Source organism: Rutidosis leptorrhynchoides, unplaced genomic scaffold (assembly GCF_046630445.1).
Source record: "Rutidosis leptorrhynchoides isolate AG116_Rl617_1_P2 unplaced genomic scaffold, CSIRO_AGI_Rlap_v1 contig380, whole genome shotgun sequence".
Classification (NCBI taxonomy): domain Eukaryota; kingdom Viridiplantae; phylum Streptophyta; class Magnoliopsida; order Asterales; family Asteraceae; genus Rutidosis; species Rutidosis leptorrhynchoides.
In genome coordinates this window covers 33,134-58,667 of record NW_027266618.1, presented here as the reverse complement: position 1 = coordinate 58,667, position 25,534 = coordinate 33,134, and the positions used below count along the sequence as shown (strand labels likewise).

At 37.0% G+C, this 25,534-nt stretch overlaps 9 protein-coding genes across 9 annotated transcripts; 6 read left to right on the top strand and 3 right to left on the bottom strand.

The window, feature by feature from the left end:
* Window positions 1–925: 925 nt before the first annotated feature.
* LOC139883313 (protein SAWADEE HOMEODOMAIN HOMOLOG 2-like) lies at window positions 926–4,118 on the top strand. The gene is made up of 9 exons (XM_071867507.1): window positions 926–979; window positions 1,975–2,060; window positions 2,174–2,219; window positions 2,327–2,540; window positions 2,755–2,827; window positions 2,891–2,942; window positions 3,105–3,248; window positions 3,331–3,450; window positions 3,540–4,118. Exons 1-9 carry the CDS (start codon window positions 926–928, stop codon window positions 4,116–4,118), a joined length of 1,368 nt encoding a protein of 455 aa, XP_071723608.1.
* Window positions 4,119–4,657: 539 nt separating this feature from the next.
* On the top strand, window positions 4,658–5,740 carry LOC139883298 (uncharacterized). Its single transcript, XM_071867493.1, has 2 exons — window positions 4,658–4,801; window positions 5,585–5,740. The coding sequence occupies exons 1-2, from the start codon at window positions 4,658–4,660 to the stop codon at window positions 5,738–5,740; spliced, it is 300 nt and encodes a 99-aa protein (XP_071723594.1).
* Window positions 5,741–7,062: 1,322 nt separating this feature from the next.
* On the top strand, window positions 7,063–8,841 carry LOC139883312 (uncharacterized). The gene has a single exon (XM_071867506.1). The coding sequence runs from the start codon at window positions 7,063–7,065 to the stop codon at window positions 8,839–8,841; it is 1,779 nt and encodes a 592-aa protein (XP_071723607.1).
* A 950-nt stretch (window positions 8,842–9,791) lies between these two features.
* LOC139883311 (early nodulin-like protein 14) lies at window positions 9,792–10,242 on the bottom strand. The gene is made up of 2 exons (XM_071867505.1): window positions 10,136–10,242; window positions 9,792–10,053 (listed from the first exon to the last, which is right to left on the bottom strand). Exons 1-2 carry the CDS (start codon window positions 10,240–10,242, stop codon window positions 9,792–9,794), a joined length of 369 nt encoding a protein of 122 aa, XP_071723606.1.
* Window positions 10,243–10,800: 558 nt separating this feature from the next.
* On the bottom strand, window positions 10,801–12,655 carry LOC139883308 (uncharacterized). Its single transcript, XM_071867503.1, has 4 exons — window positions 12,281–12,655; window positions 11,338–11,556; window positions 11,124–11,149; window positions 10,801–11,035 (listed from the first exon to the last, which is right to left on the bottom strand). Exons 1-4 carry the CDS (start codon window positions 12,653–12,655, stop codon window positions 10,801–10,803), a joined length of 855 nt encoding a protein of 284 aa, XP_071723604.1.
* A 260-nt stretch (window positions 12,656–12,915) lies between these two features.
* LOC139883307 (uncharacterized) lies at window positions 12,916–13,412 on the top strand. The gene is made up of 2 exons (XM_071867502.1): window positions 12,916–12,952; window positions 13,090–13,412. Exons 1-2 carry the CDS (start codon window positions 12,916–12,918, stop codon window positions 13,410–13,412), a joined length of 360 nt encoding a protein of 119 aa, XP_071723603.1.
* LOC139883306 (uncharacterized) lies at window positions 13,413–13,745 on the top strand. Its single transcript, XM_071867501.1, has one exon. The coding sequence runs from the start codon at window positions 13,413–13,415 to the stop codon at window positions 13,743–13,745; it is 333 nt and encodes a 110-aa protein (XP_071723602.1).
* Window positions 13,746–13,790: 45 nt separating this feature from the next.
* Window positions 13,791–14,183, top strand: LOC139883305 (uncharacterized). Its single transcript, XM_071867500.1, has one exon. It carries the CDS (start codon window positions 13,791–13,793, stop codon window positions 14,181–14,183), a length of 393 nt encoding a protein of 130 aa, XP_071723601.1.
* A 9,766-nt stretch (window positions 14,184–23,949) lies between these two features.
* Window positions 23,950–25,288, bottom strand: LOC139883304 (UDP-glycosyltransferase 79B6-like). Its single transcript, XM_071867499.1, is given in 2 exon segments — window positions 23,950–24,861; window positions 24,863–25,288. Coding segments are annotated over 2 exon segments (1,338 nt in total).
* Between the last annotated feature and the right edge of the window lie 246 nt (window positions 25,289–25,534).

Here is a 25,534-nt window from a genome sequence, read left to right as displayed (position 1 = left end):
TCCTTTTAAACAAATTATCGTTGAATGTTCCATTGTTTCTTCTTTTAGAATGCTCCGAGTAATTATTGGATTTCTAGTGTTGAATAGAAATCTGTTTAGTCCTTTGGATTTGTATTCAGCTGCTCCGGGATATACTTGGTCTGTATATATATCCTCACCATATTCACAAAAGGCTTTATTATTGTATCAATTTCTTTTGTCCTGAATGAAAGATTTTATTACCAGATCTATAATCTTGTGATTAGGATAGGAGTACAAATGTACATACAACATTATAATGCATGCATGTTGGTGCATGTTGGTAAAGAGATGTCGGTAAAGAGACGTGTATTTTCAGACGGAGGTATTCTAAAAAAAGGTAGTAATAGAATACGATACCATCATGAATTACAAGGCTTGAAAGTAATCTGTTCCTTTTTTTACCTGTTTTGGGAAAGAATAAAAAAGTCAAAATAAATAGGTATATTTTCTAATAAGCTAGATACATTGTATTAGAGTTTTCTACCGTTCCATGCGTAGACAGTCGAAACGAGGATATCGGCTGTGAGGTATAGTATTAGAGTGCGTTTGGCCGGGTGATATTTAGCTTATGATTCTTTTGAAGCCCAAACGAGCGTTTTTTTAGCCTTTTTTAATTCACGTAAAAAAAGAATAGAAAGAAACTATTACATTCTTCTTAAAATAAATATAAATTTTTATATATAATTTATATTGAAAAATTTATATGGGAGGGAGTATTTATTTCCTTCGTCTTCTTTCTTAGTAGTAGATGATTTTGTCCGTACACCGGAACACTTGACAAGACGAGCAAAATCTTCTCAGAGAAAAACAAACCTCAAATATTTGCCAAACACAGAAAATTCCCCTCCCCCTGTTTTTCTAAGGTGTAAAAATTACTATCTTGACTCCTGAAAGCAGTGAACTGATGGGTCGACCTCCAAGTAACGGTGTTCCCGCCTTTCGCTTCAACCCATCTGAGGTACAATTGTCAATTGTTTTTCTTTGCCTATGTGAAGAACATCTGGGCGCCTCTTAATTTTCAATTTAAGTTCATTAAAACGCGAATTGGGTCATTACTCTCTGTTTGTTCCTCGTGTTCTAAAGTTTTTTTTTTTTTTTTTGGTTTCATATGGGATATTCTGTAAATGAGTCCTGTCTAATCTGATTTCTCAAGCTTGTTATGTGTCCCAGATTTTAGGGTTTAGGAATCCATGTTTAGATTGCTCCGGCTTAGAGAATATTCAATTTGTTCCATGTGTGTAAAAATGTGGCTTTGTGGTGGATTCCAAGCTATTTAGTATACTTGTATCGTATGGACGTAATGTGCTCGAATTGATTGCAACCAGAAGTAAGCATTTGTGCTTGTAATTCACGTCCTGATGGAGGAAGCTATGTTGCCTGTGTGACACTGACACGTGCAAATCCCTCTCATGGTGCTGTTCCCACATTAACTGGGATTAAATTTTGATAATCTGATGCATGTGTACACAGAACATCATTCCTACCTCGGAGAATTCTTGGCACACTGCGTATTTGATCTTTTATATCATTTATGCCATGTGAATTTTTCTATGATACATCTGCTAATCAAAGTTTTTAACCCTATCCCTATTCTGTGTGATAACCATGATTTAGTCTGATGATCTCAGTTAATGCCATCTTTCTTCAGTAGCTTTCGTTTATTGACAATCTTTTGAATCTCATGTAAGAAGAAGATTTGCAAACTTATTTACTGTCTATAATGCTTCTCTTCGGGAGTCTTGATGGTTTGTAAACTAGCCACCTCATTAAAATTTTGTCTGAAATCTGCTGGTTTAAGTTCGAATGTGTGGAAGCAGACGATGCATATATAGTTTACAGCTCGAGTACCAATCATGTTACGAGTTTCATGTAACGTCTAAACACCATGCAAATAAATCATCATGTCTCCAATCGCTAGGAGATTTAATGTCTTTATATTCCCGGCTTGATTAGGTTACAGAAATGGAAGCCATTTTGCGAGATCACAACAATGCACTTCCAGCGAAGGAGATTATGGAAGCTCTAGCAGAGAAGTTTAGGTACTTATTTTTGTTCTTAATTAGTATTTTATAGCTCATGTATTATATCCTATAATTTTCATCTTTATTAGTGTGAAGTGAAGCTGAGAGACTTCACTTTGCTTCATTTACAGTGATACTCCTGAGCGGAAGGGCCAAGTAGCTGTGCAAGTAAAGCAAGTGAGATACTAATGTTTTATTCATGGAATGGAAAGGGACAACGTTTGCATTTAGATGACAACGTTTGCATTTAGATAAATTTAGGCATGTTTAATTTTGCATTACAGGTGTGGAATTGGTTCCAGAATAAGCGCTACGCCACAAGGGCGAAAAATAGTAAGGCTCCTTTTGGGTATCCAACTCCAATACCCGTCCCTCGAGATGAATCCAGAAATGTGTTTCCACATGCATCAGCAGCTTCTTCTTTACCTATGCCCATCACTGCTCCCGTTCCTGCTCCCATTCCCACACCTGTTCCTGTTCCATCAGGTACACTAGATAGTTTGTACTCTGTGTTTCATCCTTTTGTTTTAGCTATTGCTGCATTTTTGTAATTAGGATTTTAAAAAGGATTTCCAACTGTTGAATTTGCTGCTGGTGGTTTTAAAAGAATCAGCCATAAAAATAACCACTCTTGATTTGCTGGAGTTTTGAATTATTATTTCATCATTTTGATTTTCTTGCGTTTGACTGGTGTTTGTTCTTATGGTTTAAGTTCAACATCCAGGGAGAGGTGCTGCAGAGACTACCATGGAGTTTGAAGCTAAATCTGCTAGGGATGGTGCATGGTAAGTACAACTTTCGTTTTAAAGTCCGATGTCCTTTGATGATTGTGGTTCTCATATTTTCAGGTACGACGTTCAGTGCTTTCTTGCCCACAGAAATTTTGACTCTAGTGATCCAGTAAGTTTGTATCTTGGTTCTCAGTAATACATATTTCAGCAAGCTTGTCCATTCAAAAGTAAAAAAAAGAAAAAGAAAAGAAAGAATAACAAAGAGATATTTGGTTTCTGTTTATTGGCTTTGCCTATATATCGGATTCTCAGATCTTAGTGCCTATTTCAGGAAGTACAAGTTCGGTTTGTTGGTTTCGGATCAGATGAGGATGAATGGATGAATGTCCGTAGGCATGTCAGGCAGCGCTCTCTTCCTTGTGAAGCATCAGAATGTGTTGCAGTTCTTCCTGGAGATCTCATACTCTGCTTTCAGGTTCATTTTGGCACATTTTTCCTCATTCCGAACAAGTAACAGTTTTGTCTGACGTTATGGGGAACTTTGTAATGGTTTTCAGGAAGGTAAAGACCAGGCTCTTTACTTTGATGCCCATGTCCTTGATGCACAGAGACGAAGACATGATGCAAGAGGTTGCCGCTGCAGGTTTTTGGTACGCTATGATCATGATCAGGCTGAGGTACTGAATGCTAGTATATTATCTGATCTGATCCTATGAACCTATCACTGAATTTAAACAAAAAAAATAACTTGGTGTTTATCTGTCAGGAAATTGTGCCTCTGAGAAAGGTTTGTCGCAGGCCTCAAACTGACTACAGGCTACAACAACTCAACGCGGCAAATGGTTCAGCATCGGTTGACCAGCCGAAAACTAACGTAGCGGCCTCTACGCCAGCTGGCATGCCGAGGGTGGCTCTTACTGCAGTTCCAAAGCCAGCCAACCCAGCTACTCCGTCCAATATTTCTGTAGCCGCCTCCACCACCACTCCGCCACTGACTACTGGTACGAGGATCAATTACACCACCCCAACTCCAGCTCCTTCCAACCATGCAATTCGCCCAATCAAACTTTCTGCCCAAACCAGCAACATCAACGTTGCAGCAAATGCCGGCGCTCCCTTGCCGGGAAGGATCACCAACGCCACCCTATTGCCGCCTTCCACCCAACCAATAGCTGCGACGACAACGCCCCAAATTCGCCCCAACAACATTCCTTTAGCTCCAAAACCCTCGTCTGAATCTGGCAGCATCAACATTCCGGCAGTGGCAAGTGGCCCAGCGTCAGCAAGCACGCCTTCTGGAAATACTGCTCCTGGTGTTTCCATGGAAAATGTGCGAGGAAGATGATATACACAACTTGTTTCTTTTTGTTTTGTACTTCGACTTTTGGGAACATAGATAGTATTGGTTTTCATTGAGATTCTTAATTTTGAACCATGCAATCACTGCATATTTAGGGAGTCAGGTCCGTCAGAATCAATGGGGTTCTTGCCTGGACCGATGAAAGTGATTTTCATCAAGTAAATTGAAATCGATCTATTGATTTCTGTCAGTTTTTAGTAATTATAAAATTAAAAATAAAAAAGGTTCGTCCATTTTGCCATTGTACCTAAAAAAGTTTAATCGAGTTGTTAAAATCCCGATCTAATAATGAGATTATAACTGATTCAGTTCGATTGGTTCAGTTGGATCAAGTCGAGTCAAATAATTGAAAAGGTAAGGATTATAATATTGTACAATCTAGTCACTCAGAAATCAGAATTTACAACATTTCCTCCGTTGTCACATACACTCTCACACACACCACAATTCATTCCCAGCGACGAGATTTTGCTTTTGAAAAGCTGAGGAGGAGGAGGAGAAGAAGAAGAAGAGGAGGAGGAGATATGTTACAGTTCCCTGCGTTTATGACACAGTTCCCGAGGTCGACGAAGACGATTCCGACATCGCTATTGCTCCCGACTCAATGGCCACAACCCCATAGCGAAGAGCTCCTCCTCGCCATGGAAGAATCCGAGTTCGAAGAAAAGGTTACTTCTTTTTTGAAAACCCTTGATTCGCGTTTTCGATCTTTTAACTTCTTCGCTCCGACCTTGATTGTGAAATGTGTTGGTTTGATTGTGTTTATGGTGACAACCTATGTCTCGTTATCATTCATTTCAACGCATACAGTGAAGGGCTATAGTATATTATTATAACCATTGTGTATATGATTGCATTGAACAATTGGGAGCCGTTTCTTTTCCAATGCAAAGTGATTATGGTTAAAGAACTTTCAAATATATGTTGGCCTTTTGGATTTCTGAATTTGGGGGAATTGGCAGCTTTTTTTGCTCTTGCATCTCAAAGGAAAAACTGCTTGATAATTATCTGGTCGGAACTTGAGATTTTTCCCATGTTTCTGTTCAAATTTCGTGAGACTGAGGCACTATTACAAGGCTTTTAACGCCACTCTAGTGTACTTTTCTGCTCAATGCTAGGTTAGTGTTCTTTTTGTCTCTGTGGGTATTACCGGAGTGTTAGTTGGCCGCCCCCAACGGCTCATCCCCAGTCTAGTATTGTGAACTTTAAGTAATATGTCTGATATCTCTCTGCGTGAGTGTTTATGCCGTAGGAAAAAGAAAAGAGAAATTTTGCAAACCATTCATTTTTCTCTACAACAGATGGCAGCTTTCCCAACTATAACTTGTGCTATGTTTTTTTTTGCAGATGCTGTCTTTTACAAGTGCAGTATCTTAGTTTGAACGCACCTACAGTTACAGGCACAAGCCAATACCATTCATCTAAAATCTATCTACACTTTGTTTTTGCAGTGCAATGAAATCAGAAAGAGCCATACCAACATGATTATCATCGGGAAGACGACTGTGGATAATGATAAAGAAGACTATGATAATGACGCAGATGACGATGATGTTGATAATGCAGAGGAATCTGAAGGTGAAGAGTTCGAGCAAGAAACTGGTTGATAATGTTGTTCAAACCTTTTCCTTATCTATTTATTTCTTTGCTTCAAACCCTCAATTCAATCCAAACCTGGCTGTTTACTTCTAAAATTCGGATTTTTTTTAAGTCTTTGAAGCTCATTTATGTTGTTACTAGTAGTGTAATAGAGTTTGTCAACAAAGCAATTTGCATATTGTTTTTCAGCAGGAACATGTTAGCTCCATTGGTTAGGGTAGATTATCGGACCGTCAAATCTAGCCTAGGTCTAAAAAAGGGTCAAAGGTCGACCTCCTCTCCTTCCTAAAAACTTTTCACTCCATTCTTCGTGGGTGGTTGTGGTCCCAAAGTATGGAATGGACCACCCAGTCAAGCCAAGACACACACATGTATGAGCTTCTCATCCTGCAAAAGCATTTACTCATCTTAAATACGTAAACAGCGACCTGTTCTAAATACTGGTTTTGTCTGCTTCTGGTCAAACCCAATCCTTGACTCAAAGTGTGTTTCCAATTCCCACATTAGTTTAATCATGAACGGTCACATTGGCTAATTGGGAAGTAAGTGAACTTTATCTGCTGTAATCTATGTATTGTACAGTAGAGCGTGGGAGCAAATCACATGGACTGATGGAAGTAATTATAGACATATCCTCTTCTCTTCCATATGTAACCAAATAGTCTTTCTTGAACTACCCTCCATGACTGGACCTAATATGTTTGTGTAACGGCCAAAAAGACATCATGTCGATTTTGATATTTCCAAAACAAGAAAACATCCATTCATTCCCCCATCCCATACATAGATATTCTTTTTTGGGTTAAGGACATGCTCCGTTGCTCTCCTCATCTTGCTTGTTCTTCCTATCCTATTCTATTCTATTCAATGCCATAAGCTAGTGTAGAGATTCAATGATCTGGCCACGTTCATTGCCTTTTTCTCTTCTTTGAATAACCCAATTATTTATTGGTTTGACTCAACCCCAATAATAACTTAAAGATTTTCTCTTTCCTTAAGGAGATAACTGAATCAAGTAGGAGTATAAGGAGTTTGATGAAAACATTTATAAAGTTGAAGGACACTAACTTAATTAGGAATAGTTATCCCCATAAATGAAATGAGTTCTTTGTTGAACAAGACCAAGACCACACTGTCTTGTCACTCACTCATGAGTTAGCTACAGACAAAAAAGCATAGTATTATTCATCCATCCATCTCCTCAATCAATCCATTAACCTGCAAAACTCTCTCTCTCTCTCTCTCTCTCTCTCTCTCTCACACACACACACACAAGTATGAACAAGGAGTGAGCTCGTCATTGCTTCATTTGAACTTGATCCTTTCCTCCATGAGGATCTCTTCAAAATCAATGCTTAGCCCGGGGCGTCCACAAATCTCTCTCTCTACTTCTCTCAGCAGGAAATTAAGAACCAATGGCAGCGTTAAAGGGTCTCCAATGTTCCCTAATTCTGCCAAGAAGAGAGGTTCTGGTTTCGAAAACCCTGAGCCGTCTTCTCCAAAAGTTACCTGTATCGGCCAAGTTCGAGTGAAAGCCATAAAAAACAGAACTTTCAGATCCAAAACCAGAAAGGTTAGTTTCAGAAAATTAGATTCTGGTAATTTAGAGCTACCCGATTCACAATTTGATAGGAACCAGAGATGGGTTCATTTTCCTGTCACTATTTGTGAAGCTCTCCGTGGGCTTGGAGCTGAATTTAGCTGTTTTTTGCCTTGTAAGTCATTATGTATGGCTAGTGAGAGGGAGGATGGGAACAAAGTGAATGGATCCGACGGTGGAGTTGAGAGGTGGCTTGCTGCGGCGGCGGCGGAGACAGAGTTGGTGGTCGGAGAAGATGAGAGGTTTGAAGATAATGTGAGGAGGAGACATGTTTTTGAAGGGCTTGATATTGAAAGTTTTGTTAAAGAATGTAATTTTACAGAGGAAATTAGAGGTGATGATAATAGGGATAATGGTATGCTGATACCACCAAAGAATGCTCTTTTGTTAATGAGGTGTAGATCTGATCCTGTTAAGGTTGCTGCTCTGGCTAATAAGGTTTGGGAGTCTCCTGCTCTTCCCGAAGACGAAGAAGAAGAGTTTGAAGGAGAAAAGAGAAATCTGAAAACCAAAGCTACTAGTGAAGAAGTAGAAGAAGAGCCTAGGAAAGTTGACATCTTTATGGAAGTGAAAGAATTTGTCGAAAACTCGTATTCTTGTGAAAACAGTATTGAAGAGGGACACACTGAGAATGTAGAGGGAGTTCATGAAGAATTTAGTGCTGCAACAATGGAAGATGGTTTTTGTCCCGAGGTTACTGAGTCAATAGCTGTAGAAGACGATGGATTTGCAGCAGTAGAAGTGAAAGAGTCTGATGAGGTGGTCGATAACGGTCACTTTGAGGAAGAGATTGAAGTAGATGTTTTTGTTGATCTAGTAGAAAACTCTGGAAACCTAGAGAGTGAGCTTGAAAATGAGTTTAATGCGTTTTTGGTTGATCTTGTAGAAAACTCTGAAAACCTAGAGAGTGAGCTTGAAAATGAGTTTAATGGGGATGTGGCACTTGGAGAGCAACGGGAATTAGAATTAGGGTTCGATGTAGGCGGTCTGCGCAGTTCCTCGTTAGTGTCCATTGAAGCAGAAGATGAATCTGATCAAGTGCGTGTAGACGGGTGTGAGTTAGAAAATGAACAAGTCTTGGACGAGACGTTAGAAGAAGCTGTTGCGGAAACGGAGGAGAGAAATGAGAACTCTGAAGAAGAGGTTGAAATCTCTGAACCAGAAATCCACTGTAATTCTGTGAATGATGGTTCAAAACTAAACGTGGAGAGGACAAAATCTACAGAATTGCCAGATTGTTTGCTGTTAATGATGCGTGAGCCAAAGCTATCAACGGAAGTGTCCAAGGAGACTAGGGTTTGCAGTGGTGGAAACATACATGTCCAGCCAGGACGCTCATCTTGCTCTTTCCCAGTCGCTCCACGGCCATCGAAGGCAGCAACCAATAATGCTTCTATGTTTGTGCTCCCTAGGTGCAAGTCTGAGCCAAGACGGTCAGCTCCAGAGACTTGCTTTTGGAAGAATAAGAAGCTTCTTCAGCCACACTGCCCAGCAGCTGGATTAGTTTGATTATGTGATGAACAAATAATATTTGTCACCTGTACTCGTAAGTTAATTCCAAGTAGTTTTGTTCAATTATGTATTGTTACATGTTTGTAAATGTTTCAACTTCCATTCAGTGAATTTGGTGATTGTTCTTGTAGGATTTATGATTTTGCGTTACTTAATTTTTAGCTGATAGAAAAGATTGTTAGGCTTATCTTACTGTTATTCTTTTACGATTATGCTCACGTCTTTCATCCGGTTAGTTGGATATGTCCTACCATCGGTCAAGAGTCAAGACTGTTGGTATTGCTGTTAGTTGTGAAAGATTCAAGATCAGTTGAACAACCGTTTCAGAAAGTCCTTTTCACTTGTAACATTCTTCAAGTTCCTTTTACAAAAAAAAAAAAGGGTAGGGTTTTTAGCTTAAATTTCACTCCTTGATTTTGTGTAGTTCTCTCTATCTTCAACAATGACATATACGTAAAAGGATAAAGAAAATATTTGAACTTTAAAACTGGATTTGAGCTAATTATAATAAACTTGACAAATTTGATCTTAATAATAGCTAATTACTATCTCCATATATGAGTAGATGTGGTGTTTGAGATTTTTTTTTTTTTTTTTTTTAAATAGTTATCGTTTTGAATTCTCAATAAAATCTTTAGTATAAATTATCCAATTAATCCCCTACTAAGTGGAAATGGAATATCATATATTGGTTGAATTAATTAAATAAAAGGTAATATTATTTTTAGTAAAACTTACGATTGTTAATATTGTTATGTGTAAAAACATGAAAGACGACGTCTATTCAAAAACGGGAAGTACATAAACTTGACAAATATAATCTTAATAATCACAAAATATCTGAAATCATTTTAGAATTGATTAAAAAGATCAAGTAACCAAACAAAATTGCAAAAGTCTATAGCTAGAACAACAAAATACATGCGGCAACACTGTAAAATTTATGCCTAAGGTGAGCTTGCCGGAGGAATTGGATAAGCAGCCGGATCAACAAAGACGTCAACTCTGAGCCCGGCTTGACAATGACTAGGATTACCGGAGATGAAATAATGGTGTCCAACCCTATCAAGCACAACCTCGTCGTTTCCCGTTGCGTACGTTTCAATCGGAGATGTGGGATTGCATCCTACGAAGTCTTCATGGGTCATACTCGAACTGGAGGGTGTCGCCAATGTGGAAATTGTTGCTTCCAGCCCAATCTCTGTAGAGCTCCTCATTAAAAGTATTCCATCCATCTACATCCATGTGATTGAAATCCCATCCTTTATAGTCCGACTCGGGAACAAGATACCATCCGTTTAAGTCTCCAACTATGTGATTTGTGGCGACCGAACCCTTGATGAATACGATCATCATGAAAGCCAAAAACAACTTGTTATAATCTTTGATAGCAGCCATATATGAGCTTGCGTGAATAAGAAGACGAAAGATTTTTCGGAAGAGAAAAGGAGATCGATGGGAATTGTCTGTAAGCTAGAGAAATAGCTAGTAGTCAAATTAAGATTGTTTGGTGATATAATTCATCGAGTTCAGAAGGCTGTATTTATAAGCCCGGCAACATTCCTACTCCTACCATGATTCACACTAAATTCTATAGGTTACCAACATTCCTTATTCGTTTAGGTCAATTAATCATGTTTAAAAGAAAATGTAATTAATTTAATTATGACTTGCCTTGGAAGCTATGTACGTTGCTTCATACTTAAACGTGTCCAATTATACGTTCCACTTATAGTACACACAGAGTCACGCATTATAGATATACTCATAAATATCATTTCCAAAATTGTACGTAACTTGCACAAAAAGGTATGTTATATTATTTTTTACTTCCGAAGAGAAAAAGAGCAAGGGATTATGGCTCGAACAGAGGGAAGAAATAACAGCCGCAATTCACTATTGCTGTTTTTGAATCTCTACGATCGTCATCTGCTTGGCGAGCAAAAGATGATCTTCCTATTGCTGTTTACCTTCTGAACTTTGGTCCCCATCTCTAGTACTGTCACTGTCGCTAACATCGGCAGCGGAATTTGACGACAATGATTGCTCCCTGTCTTTATTTTGCATGTCTTCATCAGTAGAGTCTCCCATCAAAGAGTTCAAGGCAAGCTGGCCGGAGAGAAGAAATAAACCAACGGAGTTGATACCGAAAACAAAAGTTGCCAGGTAGCATATCCCATTCACGATGGTCCTGCAAATGGGAAAAAGATTGTCAACGGTGACTTAACTGGATATCCATTCCATGGAGACATGAGCTAGGAGGAGGAACGAGTACCTACCTTATCGTTACTGATATTTGGCGAACCTGAAAAGCAGATGAACAAAATACTTTTCAAGAATTGTATGATAACTATAAAATGGGAAAACAAGCATCGACTATTCAATGTTTCTTGCATAAATACAGGGAATAAGAAAACAAAAATCAACTATTTGATGTTTCTTGCATTCGCAACATGTAAAAACTATAGTGAAAGGTGTGAGTAAGGAACAGACCGAAAGAGTATCAGACAATGTTTGACGGTTCAGAGCAGCCTCAATGGTGATTGTGAATTTGTAAAGAATAAGAGCAATAACACCAGCTGTTATTGCACCTAAAAAAGTTTGTAATGCTGAAGGGGGCCCCTTGGATCCAATCGGAGCTGCGCTAACGGCCTTCAAACTTTCTATTGCCTCCTCCTTAATTGATTTCTTCACTCCTGAAGACCTGAATTTCTGAAGGAAAATTCCAACAGAGTAATGCAAACCAAGACAACAAATCACAATCAAAAGGACACCAGAATAGATACCCCACTGGATAATAATTGTCTACTCATCAGCAAAGTTAAAACGTTCCGGTCATTAACAAATGCGATAAGTATTAAAATCAACTTCCCTGAAACAAATAGACACTATAAAGTAAAACCATAATACAACAACAAATAAATATTTGGACAGTTTAACAAACTTGGATACATGAAAGAGCAGGATTTCACATAAACATTCTAAACCATAAAACCAACCAAGCTCATTGAAAACAAAACATATCCATAGCAGCACATAAAAGAGCAAACTTGTGAACAAAAAAGAGTCAGCTTGATTTTGGCTTGCAGCGTAAAATCGAGTGACGAACACAGGAACGCCGCCACTTCAAAACTTCAAGCCCTTACGTTTCTACTACAATTAAAATTTAACGTTTCTGTTTTGGTTAATTGATAAAATTGTTGGCCTCCCAATGAAAGTATGAAACTTTGTTGGGAAAGAAGATACTTTCGGCTTCTCCAACCATACTTTTGGATGGAAGGCAATCCAATGAAAGTATCCAAAACCCAAAACTATTAGCCCTTACATTTCCATTATTACCATACAATCCAATGAAAGTAAAATCACACCTCACATCAATTATCCAAAACCCAAATAAATCACAAACTAAAAATCCAAACTTTGAACTAGTAATTACCAATTCTCTGGAACGTTTAACTCTGCGTCTAACAGAGCGGAAGAGAAACACCGTAATGGCTCCGGTGAGGAGAACACTGGTGGCCACTTGGAGCGGTGAAGGGTCATCCGTGGTGGCGAAGAGGGTGTTTGTCTCGGGAAGCTCGATGGGACCATCCTCTTCCTCAGGGACTTGAACGGTGATGGTGGTGGTCGAATCCTCTGTTTGGGCCAGACATGGTGGTGGTCGGAGGAGATGGGTAGAGAGAGAAAGAAGAGGAGTGGTGGGTCTGCTACGGTGGTGGAGGGGAGGAGAGAGAATGGGTTTGGAGCGGGAATGAAGAAGGATAGATGGATGGAGGAGAGTGTGTATAGAAGAAGAGTAGCTCTGCAACATTTGAACGGCACTCAAATATTCTGGCTAAGATTTTTGGTATCTCATAAATAAAATCGGCTTTTGGTTAACAATTTAGTCCTTAAACTCCTAATAATGGTCAATTTAATCCTCTGACATTATTCCTGGAATTACGTACAATAGAATCGGAATCAAGCTAGCAGAGATTAGAGATTCTGTTTACAATAATATTTTTACATATCGAGTAAATAACTTTATTTAGAATTGGAATTACGTACATATTGAGTACATACTAGTAGTAAATGGTAGACATATGGGTAGATAGAGAACATAGAACAGGTGTCCCAAAAAATAAAAAAAGACGATAGATAGAAAATTGAGAATAGATAGTTGGAATATGGGTACGCTTATAAGGAAGTCATAAAAATTTATATTGATAATGGAGAGAAGAATAGTGCATATCTTGTATTTTTAAGAGACGAAGTGGACCGGTCAAAAGAGTAGGAAGTTGGGTAAAATAAGATACAAATTATGGTATGCCGAGAAAGATAAGAATAGAAATGGAATAAGAATAGTTGTTGATAAATCCATAGTAGACGATGTTGTCGAGGTCCAGAAATACGAAGATCGAGTGATCCGTATTAGGGTCATGATGGAAAAATATGTGTTGCCCGTCATCAGTGCTTATGCTCCTCAAGTAGGTATAGATGATAGTGTAAAGCAGGAGTTTTGGGATAGGATGGATGCTATTATGCAAACTATCCCAATTAAGAAGAAAGTTATCATCGGAGGGACCTAAATGGATGGATATGAAGAAGCACATGAAGGCTATGGATATGATAGTAGAAACAGAGAGGGAGAATCAATCCTAGACTTTGCATCGGCGTATGGCTTGGTTTTATCAAACACTTATTTCCAAAAACGGGACTCCCATTTGGTCATATTTAAGAATGTTAGGAACCTTAGTCAAATAGACTTCTTCTTTGTACGAAAAAGGGATCGCCGAGAATGTAACGATTGCAAGACAATACCGGGTGAAGCACTTACGACACAACATTGGTTGTTGGTGCTTGACTTGAAGATTAGACAATTGAAGCCTAAGAAGAATGGGGTCGAGAAACCCAAAATTTGATGGCGGAGCCTTAAAGGAACAAAACAAGAAGACTTCAAAAACTTGATGGTGACAGTTGAGGGCATTTGGAGTCTAGATGATGATGTAAATACCATGTGGGAGGCCATGAAAAGTTGCATCAAAAGAGTAGTCTCTTCTACACTAGGAGTCTTTAAACGGAAAGGAGTAGCACCTAGAGGAACTTGGTGGTGGGATGATGTGGTGAAGAAGAAAATTAAAGAAAAGAGACTTTTATTTCGAAACTTGTCTAAATCTCAAGATGCCTTTTCATATAAGAGGTATAAATTGGCAAGTAAAGAGGCGAAAAAGGCCATCAAAGAAATGAAGAACAAGTTTTTTGATGGTTTGTATGAAAAGTTAGACACTAGAGAAGGAGAAAATGAGATATACAAAATAGTCCGACGAAGAGGGAGGAGCAGTAAAGACATCAACGGATAAGATGTATAAAGGACGAGGAGAACAAGGTGTTGGTGTCTGACGTGGATATTAAGTTGAGATGGAGAAACTATTTGATAAAAATATTCAATGGAGTTCAAAGGGAGCAAATCGTGGAGCCTCCTATGGTTGAGGGTGGAAGGATTTGCTATATGAGGAGGATTCTTTTTCTTGAAGTAAAGGAAGTTTTAAGAAAGATGAAGAATGAAAAATCTTGTGGTCCAGATGATATCTCCATAGAGGTGTGGAAGTGTCTTGGAGATATAGGTATTGAATGGCTAACAAGATTATTTAACAAGATAATAGTCTCGTGCAAAATGCCAAATGCTTGGAGAAAAAGCACATTAGTCCCAATTTTTAAAAATAAGGGTGACATTCAAGATTGTGCTAACTATCAAGGTATTAAGCTTATTAGTCACACTATGAAACTATGGGAGCGGGTCATTGAGCATAGAGTGAGAGCTAATATTACGATATCTGAGAACCAATTTGGCTTCATGCCTGGACAGTTGACCATGGAGGCAATCTTTCTTGTAAGGGGCTTAATGGAGAAGTATAGAAGCAATAAAAAAGATTTGCACATGGAATTCATCGATCTAGAAAAGGCGTATGATAGAGTCTCTAGAAATATCCTTTGGTGTGCTTTAGCCAAACAAGAGGTACCTCGTCTATATATCAGCCTTATCTAGGATATGTATGAAGGGGTACAGACTAATATCAAGACAAATGGAGGAGACAAACCTGATTTCCTGATCACCGTCGGTGTACATCAAGGCTCAGCTCTAAGTCCATATTTTTTCACCTTAGTGATGGATGTTCTGACTCGACACATCCATGATGACATACCATGATGTATATTATTTACGGATGATGTCATTTTGATAGACGAGAGTAGAGAGGGAGTAAACGAGAAGTTAGAGTTGTGGAGGGAGACCTTAGAGTCAAAAGGTTTCAGGTTGAGTCGCAGTAAGACGGAATATATGCATTGCAACTTCAGTGGAGGAGGGAGAATGTCTAGTACAATCCAGCTAGGAGGAGTGGATGTATCGAGATGTGATAGGTTCCGATATCTAGGGTCTATCATACAAGAAGATGGAGAGGTTGACAAGTCACCAATCGTATACAAGCAGAATGGGCAAAATGAAGAAGCGCAACAGGTATCTTGTGTGATCGACATATGTCAAGTCCATTAAAGGGAAAGTTTTATAGAACTGCAGTGAGACCAACCATTCTATATGGGAGCGAATGTTGGCCGATAAAGAAGCAACAAGAATACAAAATTAAAGTGGCTGAGATGCGGATGTTGAGGTAGACAAGTGGACTCGCTCTAAGAGATAAAGTTCGAAATGAGACTATAAGGAGCGACTTAAAAGTTGCACTTATAGACGAGAAGATAAGAGAGGGTAGACTTAGATGGTTTGGACATGTGAGGCGTAGACCTAGAAAAGCTCCCGTTCGAAAATTTGAGGACATGGTAATAGATGTAGAGAGGACAGGGAGAGGGAGACATAGACTTACGTGAGAGAGGGTGGTTAGGAAAGATTTAGAAATTTTAGGTATTACAGAAGACTTAGTAGCCGAGAGAGGAGAGTGGCGTCGTAGTATCCATGTAGATGATTTTTTATAGATAGTTTCATAGGGTCAGAAAAACTATATATATCATTGATCTAGAATAAAAATACTATTTATACAAATAGGTATGCCTTTATATTATATAGCATGATTTATTATATCTATTTTGCTATCGTATTTTATACATGATATTATATTATATGATTTATGATATGGCATGTGACTCACATATTGTCCTTGAATTTAAATATGAGGATTCATATAGCCGACTCCACACGGTGGAATTGAGGCTAGTTGATTTGGTTAGCATTCTTGGTGCATGTTACAAGCAACAGCTCTAGCCCAAAATTTGAGCTGTTCTTTCATGTCTTCTGCTGTTGGTTGCTTGATTAGGCGTTTTAGAACGGGAGGTGAAAGGCTTTGCGTTCTCCCGAGCTTTGTAATCATCATCGTGCTATCGTTCTTCTTTTCTAACGACCACGACGACGACATTTCTTCTTCCTGATTCTTCTCTTGAACGACGGCCAGTGAAGATTTCTTCTCAAATGCTATGTCTTTGAGATTTCGGTCGAAATCTAGACTAGTCATTGTCCTTCTAAGTCTGCTTTGAGGCTTATGATGCTCAACTTGTTGCCCTAAATTTAGTAGTTTTCTAGTTTCCGGCGATGCTGAATTCCGTGACAATCTAGTTTTAGGACTGATGGACGTCTCCTGCGCATAAAGAGACAATAGAAATCACTAAAATTGAGTCTAGGAAATTTTCTTACATTTATCGGGATCATTAGAGATAAGAGAATAAATCACAAAAGCTAGTATAAGGAATGGTTCATGATATCGTTGTTGTTTGTTTCTTTTTTTTTATTTATTTGAGAGGATAAGGTGTTTTGATACAAACGATTTCCATTGATGTGTTTATTTTAGATTTAGACCTTTTGTTCTTTTTAATTTCATTTTTTCCGTATATATAAGAAAGGAGTGTGGTTCATGAATACCTTTGAAGTTATCTTCTTGAATCCTTCCACTTGATCAAATTTCGAAATCTTCCCTTGTCCATTTGGCTGATACTTTATTGTTTGTTTTGCTGAATTTAGATTAGTAGCTTCTGAATTTTGCGACAACCGTGTCTTAGGACTGTTAGAAGTACTCTGTTTTATCTCCTGAATAGAAATCACAAAATCTTAGGGTTGGTGTAGAACTATATGGGTGTGTTCGTTTGGAGTAAGACGGAAAAAGATGCATTTTTTTATAGAAAACGGCAAGAAACACGTCTTTTGACCCAAAACGAACACACTGTACATGACTCAAGGATTTTTAGAATTACTTAGCTAGCTAGTTTATGTAAGTTATGGATGAATTAATACCTTTGAAGTAATGTCCAGTTTGTCAAATTCTAGACTCGTCATCGTCCTCCTTAGTCCGCTTCGATTTGATGGCTTGTACTTCATAATTTCTCCTGCTGAATTCGTATCTTTCGACAACCAAGTTTTGGAACCCTAATCAATAGAAATCACAAATCTTACTCACCAAAATTAAGATTGTAAATTGAAAAAAAAAAAAAGTTTTGGATTAATTAGGATAATAGTGATATAAGTACCTTAGAATTTGTAGGTCGAGAAGAATTGTCAAGAGGCAATGCTTCTCTGATCAAATGACTCAATCTAGCATAACTTTCTTCATCAGGAATTTCTTCATCATCCATTCCTAAACATGCTGCTACTGGTAAAGAATCTGCTCTTAACAAACCTCCACCAACTCTTCTAGAAGATACCGCCGGCCTTGGGATTTTCCGACCAGTTTTTCTCATCATTCTAACTTCACTGATCTCCTGTTTCTCCGATTCTCTCGGCTTATCGGAAAATCCAATTTCCGGCTCAGTCAATTTCTCACTAGACGTTTCATTTTCTTGATCAATAAAACCTTCTACTACTTCCTTTTCGTCTTGGATCTTCTTCTTCCCTACATAAACTGGCAAAGATGGAGCTCGAGCTAAGCTATGGCGAAGTTCATTTTCATTAATTCTCTTCTTATGATCAAGTAAGTTCCCGAAAAACCAACCTGTCTCTAACAGATCGCCGACTTTCTCTTCTTCTTCTTCTTCTTCATTATTCTCTCTGCTACTAGAAGAAGATGAATCCAAATTAGCTTCCTCAATAATTGGCTTCTCCATAACTACACGGAAAATACAAGTTTGTGAACACGTACAAATTTTCGTCTTTATATATCACCTATATAAATATATATATACACATACAATCCAAGATTTTTCTTTCAGATGTACTCGGTCTTTATTTATTAACATTCACTATTTACAAAAAAAAAACTATTATTGTGAAAGAATTATGAATTTAATCGAAGTTTACCTAATATATAATCAAGATAAATTTGTGATATTTTTCAAAAATATTCATAATTTTCCTTCTAAAACAAATATCAGTAATAAATGCTGAGTAGAAAATCTATATGTGTTTTAAGATAATTTTTAGGGTTTTTCTAACCAGTACAACATTGTACAAGATAAGTATTAAAAAACCGTTATTGTTATAGAAAGATTGGGAAATTTATCCATATATAACTACCCATGATATATAATTTTTCCAAACATTATATTAAATTTTTTGTTTTTTCCATAAATACTTACGATCTTTCCACAACAATGACGAATTTTTAATGCTTATCATGTACAATATTGCACTGGTTAGAAAAATCGTAATTTTTAAAATATCTTGACTATCATCAAAAGAAATACACAAATAATTAAAAATAACTCCTCTGCAGGTCTCAATTTTAACATATCACAAAAATTGATTGGGACTAAATATGCAGTGAAACAAAATCTAGAGACTCTGACATGTCGTTAAAAAGCATGGGGTTTTCTCTCTCCGTTCATAAAAGCCGGGACAATCCCTATTCTTTTTTCTTAATATTTAATTATTGTTCCACCAATCATGTTGATTATTTCTCCCACTTACACTAAAATACAATTGCACATGTATCAAACACACTATTTTCTTTTCTATCAACATTTAATTAACAAAAAAAATTTGTGATTAATGTTTTTTTTTTCTCTTAGTAACGTTAATTGTTATTTTTTTATTTCTTTGTTTAATTTTTAATTATTGATCACCATATATTATATATTTTAGATTGCTTTATATATATTTGAAGATCATAGGTATATATAAATTATATAGTTATATATTTTCATATAATAGCAAAATTATTATTTTTCATATCATTGAATATATTAAATAGTTATATATTAGATTTTTCAAAATAATTATATATTTTATGTTAAAATTTAGGATTATTAAAAATTGGGACTATATAATAAAATGAGGAGTCTCAATTTTATATAAACGTAAATTCTTTTCTCTCATTATTTTAATATTATTGATATGATATAAATCGAGACTTGCAGTGTGGCTGCTCTAAAGTATATCTGAAATATTAATAGTATTATTATTCAATGATAGGTGCAGCAGAGCTGACCATTAATAATGGAGCTAGGGTGGGACACGATAGACAAGAAAATGTTACTTACTAATAGACGAAACGATTAGTTAATTCATTTTCGAACATGACGTTTGTCTGAAACTAAGGTGTCCATCTGATATTTAATAAACTAGTATAACTAATTTTCGTAGCAAATTAACATTTTGGGAAGTTTCGACATCGTGACTTTCAAGATCAATCAACGATCTTTAGAATGAACCCCAATCGGGTAATAATTGGCCATCAGGTCTTGGTTGTAGCAAATTGACTTAAAACGTCATTTTCTTTGACTATTTAATATCAAAACTTGGATCAAAGAGAACTTATTCGAAAAGTTATCAAAAATTCGAGTTAATCACATAAAAATATAAAGTAATCAGTGATCATATCCAACATTTTTAAACTAACTATAACTACCAAAAGAAAATCTTCCAGCGTGGTTGGTAAAAATTTTACCGAGTGGTTGCGTCATCTGTGAGCAAATTAACAACGAACTCATGATTTATGGGCGAGATTTTATTCCAGAAAAATTTATGGCCGAGATTTGATGGTTAGACACTGTCATGCCAGCAGAGATATATCTCCCATGTGATTTTCCTTTGTCCATGAAAAGCTCATTTTATTTTTCCTTTAATCACGTGACGTCTAAGTCCTAACATAGTTAAGACTTAAACTTCTAAAATTGCTAGTTAGTATAACTTTTTAATTTGATGAGAACGAGTTTAATCGAGTTAATTACTACTATGAAGCAAATTAACTTTCTAAATAGGTTCGAGGATTAAGGAAATCTGATTCTAATTCAATTCCAGATTGCGACCTACTCCTAAGTCCTAACTAGTAGTATCTGTTTAATTCAGTCGTGTCTCGCTCAGCTTCGTTGTTACTTGTTAGTTACTCTACTTTCAATATAAGTACTTTTCAATAAAATCAAAGAGAAAAGGTAAGTAACTTTAATGCGAAAAGTTAGATTTTTTTCCTTCTGAACAACAAAAAGGAGCGTGTCTTTTCAAGATCATCAACGAGAATCGCGGGGGCTTCGTAAGTCGTAAGTGATCAGAATCACATCCATTCATTAATTACTAGAAGTTGCCCGTGGCTAAAGCCACGGGACGTTTGACGGACGACGACCTGATGTATTTTACGGTGGATGTTTGAATTTTTGTGTTAGTCGTAATGGAAATTTTGGTGGCAATAACTTTAAAAACATTTCGAGTTTTATGTTTATTTTAGAATATTCCGAGTTGCATCTTTGTGCGATATATTTGTAGTTGCAGGCTTATTTTAAAATATTCTGAGTTGCAGTCTTATCCGCCATAAATAAGACTTCCTATATCGGGTAATGTTAGAAATGAAAATCATCTATTGTCGATACCGAAATCGAATAGGCTTCTATTAGAAAATAGATACGAAAATGTAAATATGCTTATCACGGATTACTAATTTTAGATGAAAAGATTTCGGGAAGTTTTAGTACGGAGAAGCAGAAAATGAAAGATGAACTTTGGATGCTAATTAGATTGCCGAAAAAGATTGTTCCACGATTCTTAGACGGACTAATCGATAACAAAATAGAAAAACATTGTTTTAGTATAATATCAATCACTACAATATGGAAATGTTTAATTAGAGTTGAGGGATCCTTGGAAACACTTTCTTTATGTAGAAAATATTTAATTAGAGTTGAGGGATCCTTAAATCGGACTTCAGAAAATTCTAAATTTTTGTTATTTTGTAGAAAATAATTTTTTTAGCTTGTTGTAAAAATTTCATAATTTTTGGACAAGTAGAAATTATTTTATTAGTACTATTTGGAATCAGTCGCCACATATATATATATATATAATAAAAGCAAAACTTGCTTTTAAACCTCATCGAAAGTTGAATGGGAACGTCGCTTTACGTCGTTGAAAGTTCTCTTCAGTTTTTTTAAAATATAATACGTAACTATGTCGTATAATTTAAATAACTCATAAACCTCGAAATAGACATAAATTACGGCTTAGTAATGTAGGTATACTTATAAATCATAAAAATACTTTCATAATTAAAAAGAAAGTACACTCACAGTTGTTGATGTCGGGTATTCTTGTACGCCCTCGATAGGTGACTTGTGCGATTCTGTCTGAAATCGATACTAACGTTATTAACTATCGAATTCTTCATAATAAAGTAATTCGTATACTTAAATGATTCGATGTTAACTCGCTGTTAGATTATACGTCTCGCGAAATAAAATTTGGTACGTAGAACTTGTGCGAATCGCGCGGTTAGATTTCTTATATGCGATTATTAAATTAGTTAGATACTTAGCAAAATTTATTATTCTAAGAAATAAATATTTCATTAAAATATTTAACATGTTAACATATCATATTTTAGTATTTAATAAATTTTTCCAAAATCTAATTTTATGAAGATGTGATTTATTTTTTTATGGAAACATTTATTTAATTCGTTAGCATTTATCTTAAAATCATTTCCTTAATTTATTTAAATACTTGCATAAATGGAAAATATTTTTAGAACTTTACAGAGTATTCCAAATAGTAATAATAAGTTTTTTGCCATTTTTTAATGATTTTATAAATTAGTAAATCACTTAAAATAAATTTGAAAACACTTAACTACATTTATATTGTCCTTATTAACTCATAATTTCAAATAAACTAATTATGTTTTTCAAAAATTCTGAATTTTTGAAATTTTGTTCTAAATAATATATTTGAATTACTGTAAAAATTTCAGAATTTTTGGATAAGTAAAAATGATTTTATTAGCTTCGGAAAATAAATATATTACTTTAATATATAAAATCTGGTTCGGATTGATCCAATTACCATAAAGGGTCTTTGACTTTATTTTGACGCTTTGGTTTTATTGTAAATACTTTAAAAACGGACGGGCATGACTGACATTAGTTTAGGTTTGGCTATTAAAAAGACTGAATCACCCCTGGACTTTTTCTTTGACCGAATATTATGTCTGGTTATTTTGTAGATTCACTAAATAGTTAAGGACATTATAGTAATTACTTGTTTTTTTTATTATATAACTCTTTCCTCCTTCTTCTTCATCCGTTCAAACGGCGCAATTCCTTTCTCTCTCGTCCCGTCTCTGTCACCGACAGTGACACGCCGTTCCGGCGTCTATCCGGCCGAACCGTGGTCGGGTTTTACTCCTTTCAGCGAGTAGAACACGTTTATGAGGTCGGTTTCTTTCAATTTCTTCTTATTTTCGTTTAATTTAAATTCAAAGATTCCGTGTTCATAATCAAAATTTAGGGGTTTCGATTGATTGTCATATATGTTGTTCGCGGTGGTCTCCTGAGTGCTTTGATATAGTTTTTATGTTTAATTGACGAGTAAAAATGGACTAAAACTTACTTTGACTTTTTGTCTTTGTCGGTCAACGGTGGATTCCTCGGCGTTTCCGGATAATTCCCGTGGGCGTGGTGGTCTCGGCTGGCCACATTCCGTGGGCGTGGTGGTCTCGGCTGGCCATTGGGTGGTCGGCTCGGTCGAAACTCGGCCAAAAGCATCCAACTCGGATTTGGCTCGGTCCGGACTCGGTGGAGACTCGGCTGTTTCCGGGCGTCGAACCGGTATTCTCCTTTCATTAAAAATGCTCCCGATCGGCTCTAGATTAACATAGTCTAATTTGGGAATTTTCTGGGCTTGATTGGAATTTAGCAGTTGGGGGTGTAATAGATGCACGCGCCTGGCGCGTTGGAGGCGTGGGAAAAGGCATGCCCACGCGGCCACTGTTCATTGACTGTTCAAAAGGCGGAATGGGCGGCCCAGATCACTCAGCGAGAGAGATCAACGGCAGGGAAGGCGCTACTATTCATAAGCCTTCCTCAAATTATATGTATCCCGGTAGGGAATGTTCATATGATTATATCATCATCATGCCACGTAGTCTCTGCTTATACATCTTGTTCCGCTCCACAAATAACTTAGGGTCTGGTTTTTTTTTCCGACCGACTCGTATCGATTCGATTGTATTTGTTTGTAATTTTAGGTGATTGAGTGTCATTCTGGTTGATTGGATGAGTTAGTGAAAGATTGAGATATGATTAAATATATATTATAATAATATAAAAAAGTATAGAGTAGATAGATGGTGGATGATTGATGTGTGTGATTGAATATATATTTTAAATGTATAGTGATAATTAATGATATAAAATATAATATATTTAATTATGTTTAATTAATATGAGTTAAATTATATTTTTAATCAAAATAAACCAAAGTGAGTCGAGACGAATAAAGAGAAGAAACGGAAAAAAAAAACAGACCCTCAGCTATTGTTTGTGTCTCTAAATCCACAATATTTTAATCTATTTAATTAGAATGTGTTCGTCTGACATTTGACTCCGTCTTGTTCTAAATGTGTTTCTAATAGGAAATGTAAAACTCACATCATAACATGTTTCAGACGCAAAATGAAACTATAATGTAATTAACTCATCGTCATGCAATATTTATACAATTTTCAATGTTGTTGCTAAAAAAAAGAAAACAATATTGTTTGATGAAATTAAAAGGGAAAAGAAAAAAGAAAAAATAATCACAACAGGATTAAATATTAACAGAAGATAGATCTCGATCTTCACCTGTAAGTAGAAAAATCAGTCAGTTAATCAACTCTATAGACCTACTTTGAATCAAATGAAACCTACCCCAAAACAATAAAGTTATGATCACTTCTTGAGAAGATCTTCCACATTCTGAATAAAGTTATCCATGTAATTAGCCATAAAACCAGGACAGGACAACGTCTCCTTCCACTTAGCATGGTTTGCCTTCAACGTAGAAGCGAATTCAGATTGTCTATCCATGACGGATTTGATTGCATTGCACAAATTCTCCTTTGAAAACCAACCGTCGGCTTCCCTCTCGACTTCAACGGCTACTTTTAGCTCGTCGGCTAATAGCCTCGCGTTCAAAATTTGGTCTCCGAGATGTGGTACAAGGACGAGTTGACAATTGCTCAACAAAGACTCCCACATTGAACCGAACCCACAATGGCTCACAAAACAACCGATCGAAGGATGGTTCAATATATGCATTTGTTGAACCCATCCTCCCCAAACCATTCCTCGGCCCTTAACCCTTTCTTCGAATCCTTCTGGCAATGCTTCTTCAATGGTTGACGAGCCCGTCGGCGGCTTCAACGCCGCGAGGAATGGTAAACCTGTCGACTCGAATCCCAAACAGAGTTCTTGGAATTGTTTCTTGTCTAGAATGAATTGACTCCCAAATGCACAGTATATAACCGAACCGGGTTCGAACCCGGAAAGCCAATTAGCCCATTTTTCTTCTAAAGCTACACTGGGCGGTTCGGGCAAGACCGGCCCAGTTAAGAAAACCGGCTTGTTATATTGGCTTCCTATGTAATTACATAATTGCTCTTCGAGCTCGCTACACGTTCGTATGGCAATCGCATCACATTCCTTCATTGAAATTAAAGATCGCTCGAAGAAGGTAACGTCTTCTCCGAAAGGCTGAGAGATGAACATCAAAGACCTCGCTTCGTGGGCACGCAACACGATTTTGGAGGAAGGGTAGCCTTGAGGGGGTAAAGCTAGCTCTTCCTCTGTAATTGCCCTGTCTTTCGGCACGTGACGAGGCCGAAACGACAGCGTATTGCATACTCTTTATCCCATTAGCCTTTGCTACTTCGGGTACCTGATAAGCTAAATCGTAAATTACTAAAGCGGATTTTGTCTCCGAGATGACCTTTTCTAATTGATCACGAGTACGGTCCATTGCAATGCAGAGATAACTCGTTAGGTGGATGGGAATGTCGGACGCCGTCTCGGCTCTAGGAGGGAGGCCATCAACGGCAGGGATGGTGAGAGGGTGGAGAGTGATTGAATCAGGATGCTGATTGAAGTGCTCGAGTTGTTTTACGGCTTTCTTGGGTAGCAAGACAACGATCTTGTTGCCTTTCTCTGCAAGTTCGTTGGCGAGATGGAGGAATGGGGTCATGTGGCCAAATGCAAACCATGGAAACATCACAATCTTGTGACCTGGCATTTTTCCGATCTTTGTTTTGTTTTCCAATGTTGTATCAAACCTGAGCTTACATGCATTCTGAAAAAGGATTTCGAAAAAAATACAAGAAATTATAACCAATAAATATTTTTGGATGGTCGCCATTCATTTTGTGATCAAAGGCTTACGTCCCATAATGTAGCTGCCTAATTTTTGTCTATTTGGGCGGTTAACATTGCGACAATACTGGACCATTCAGTTGATGTGCACTTGTTTTCTTCGGTTTTT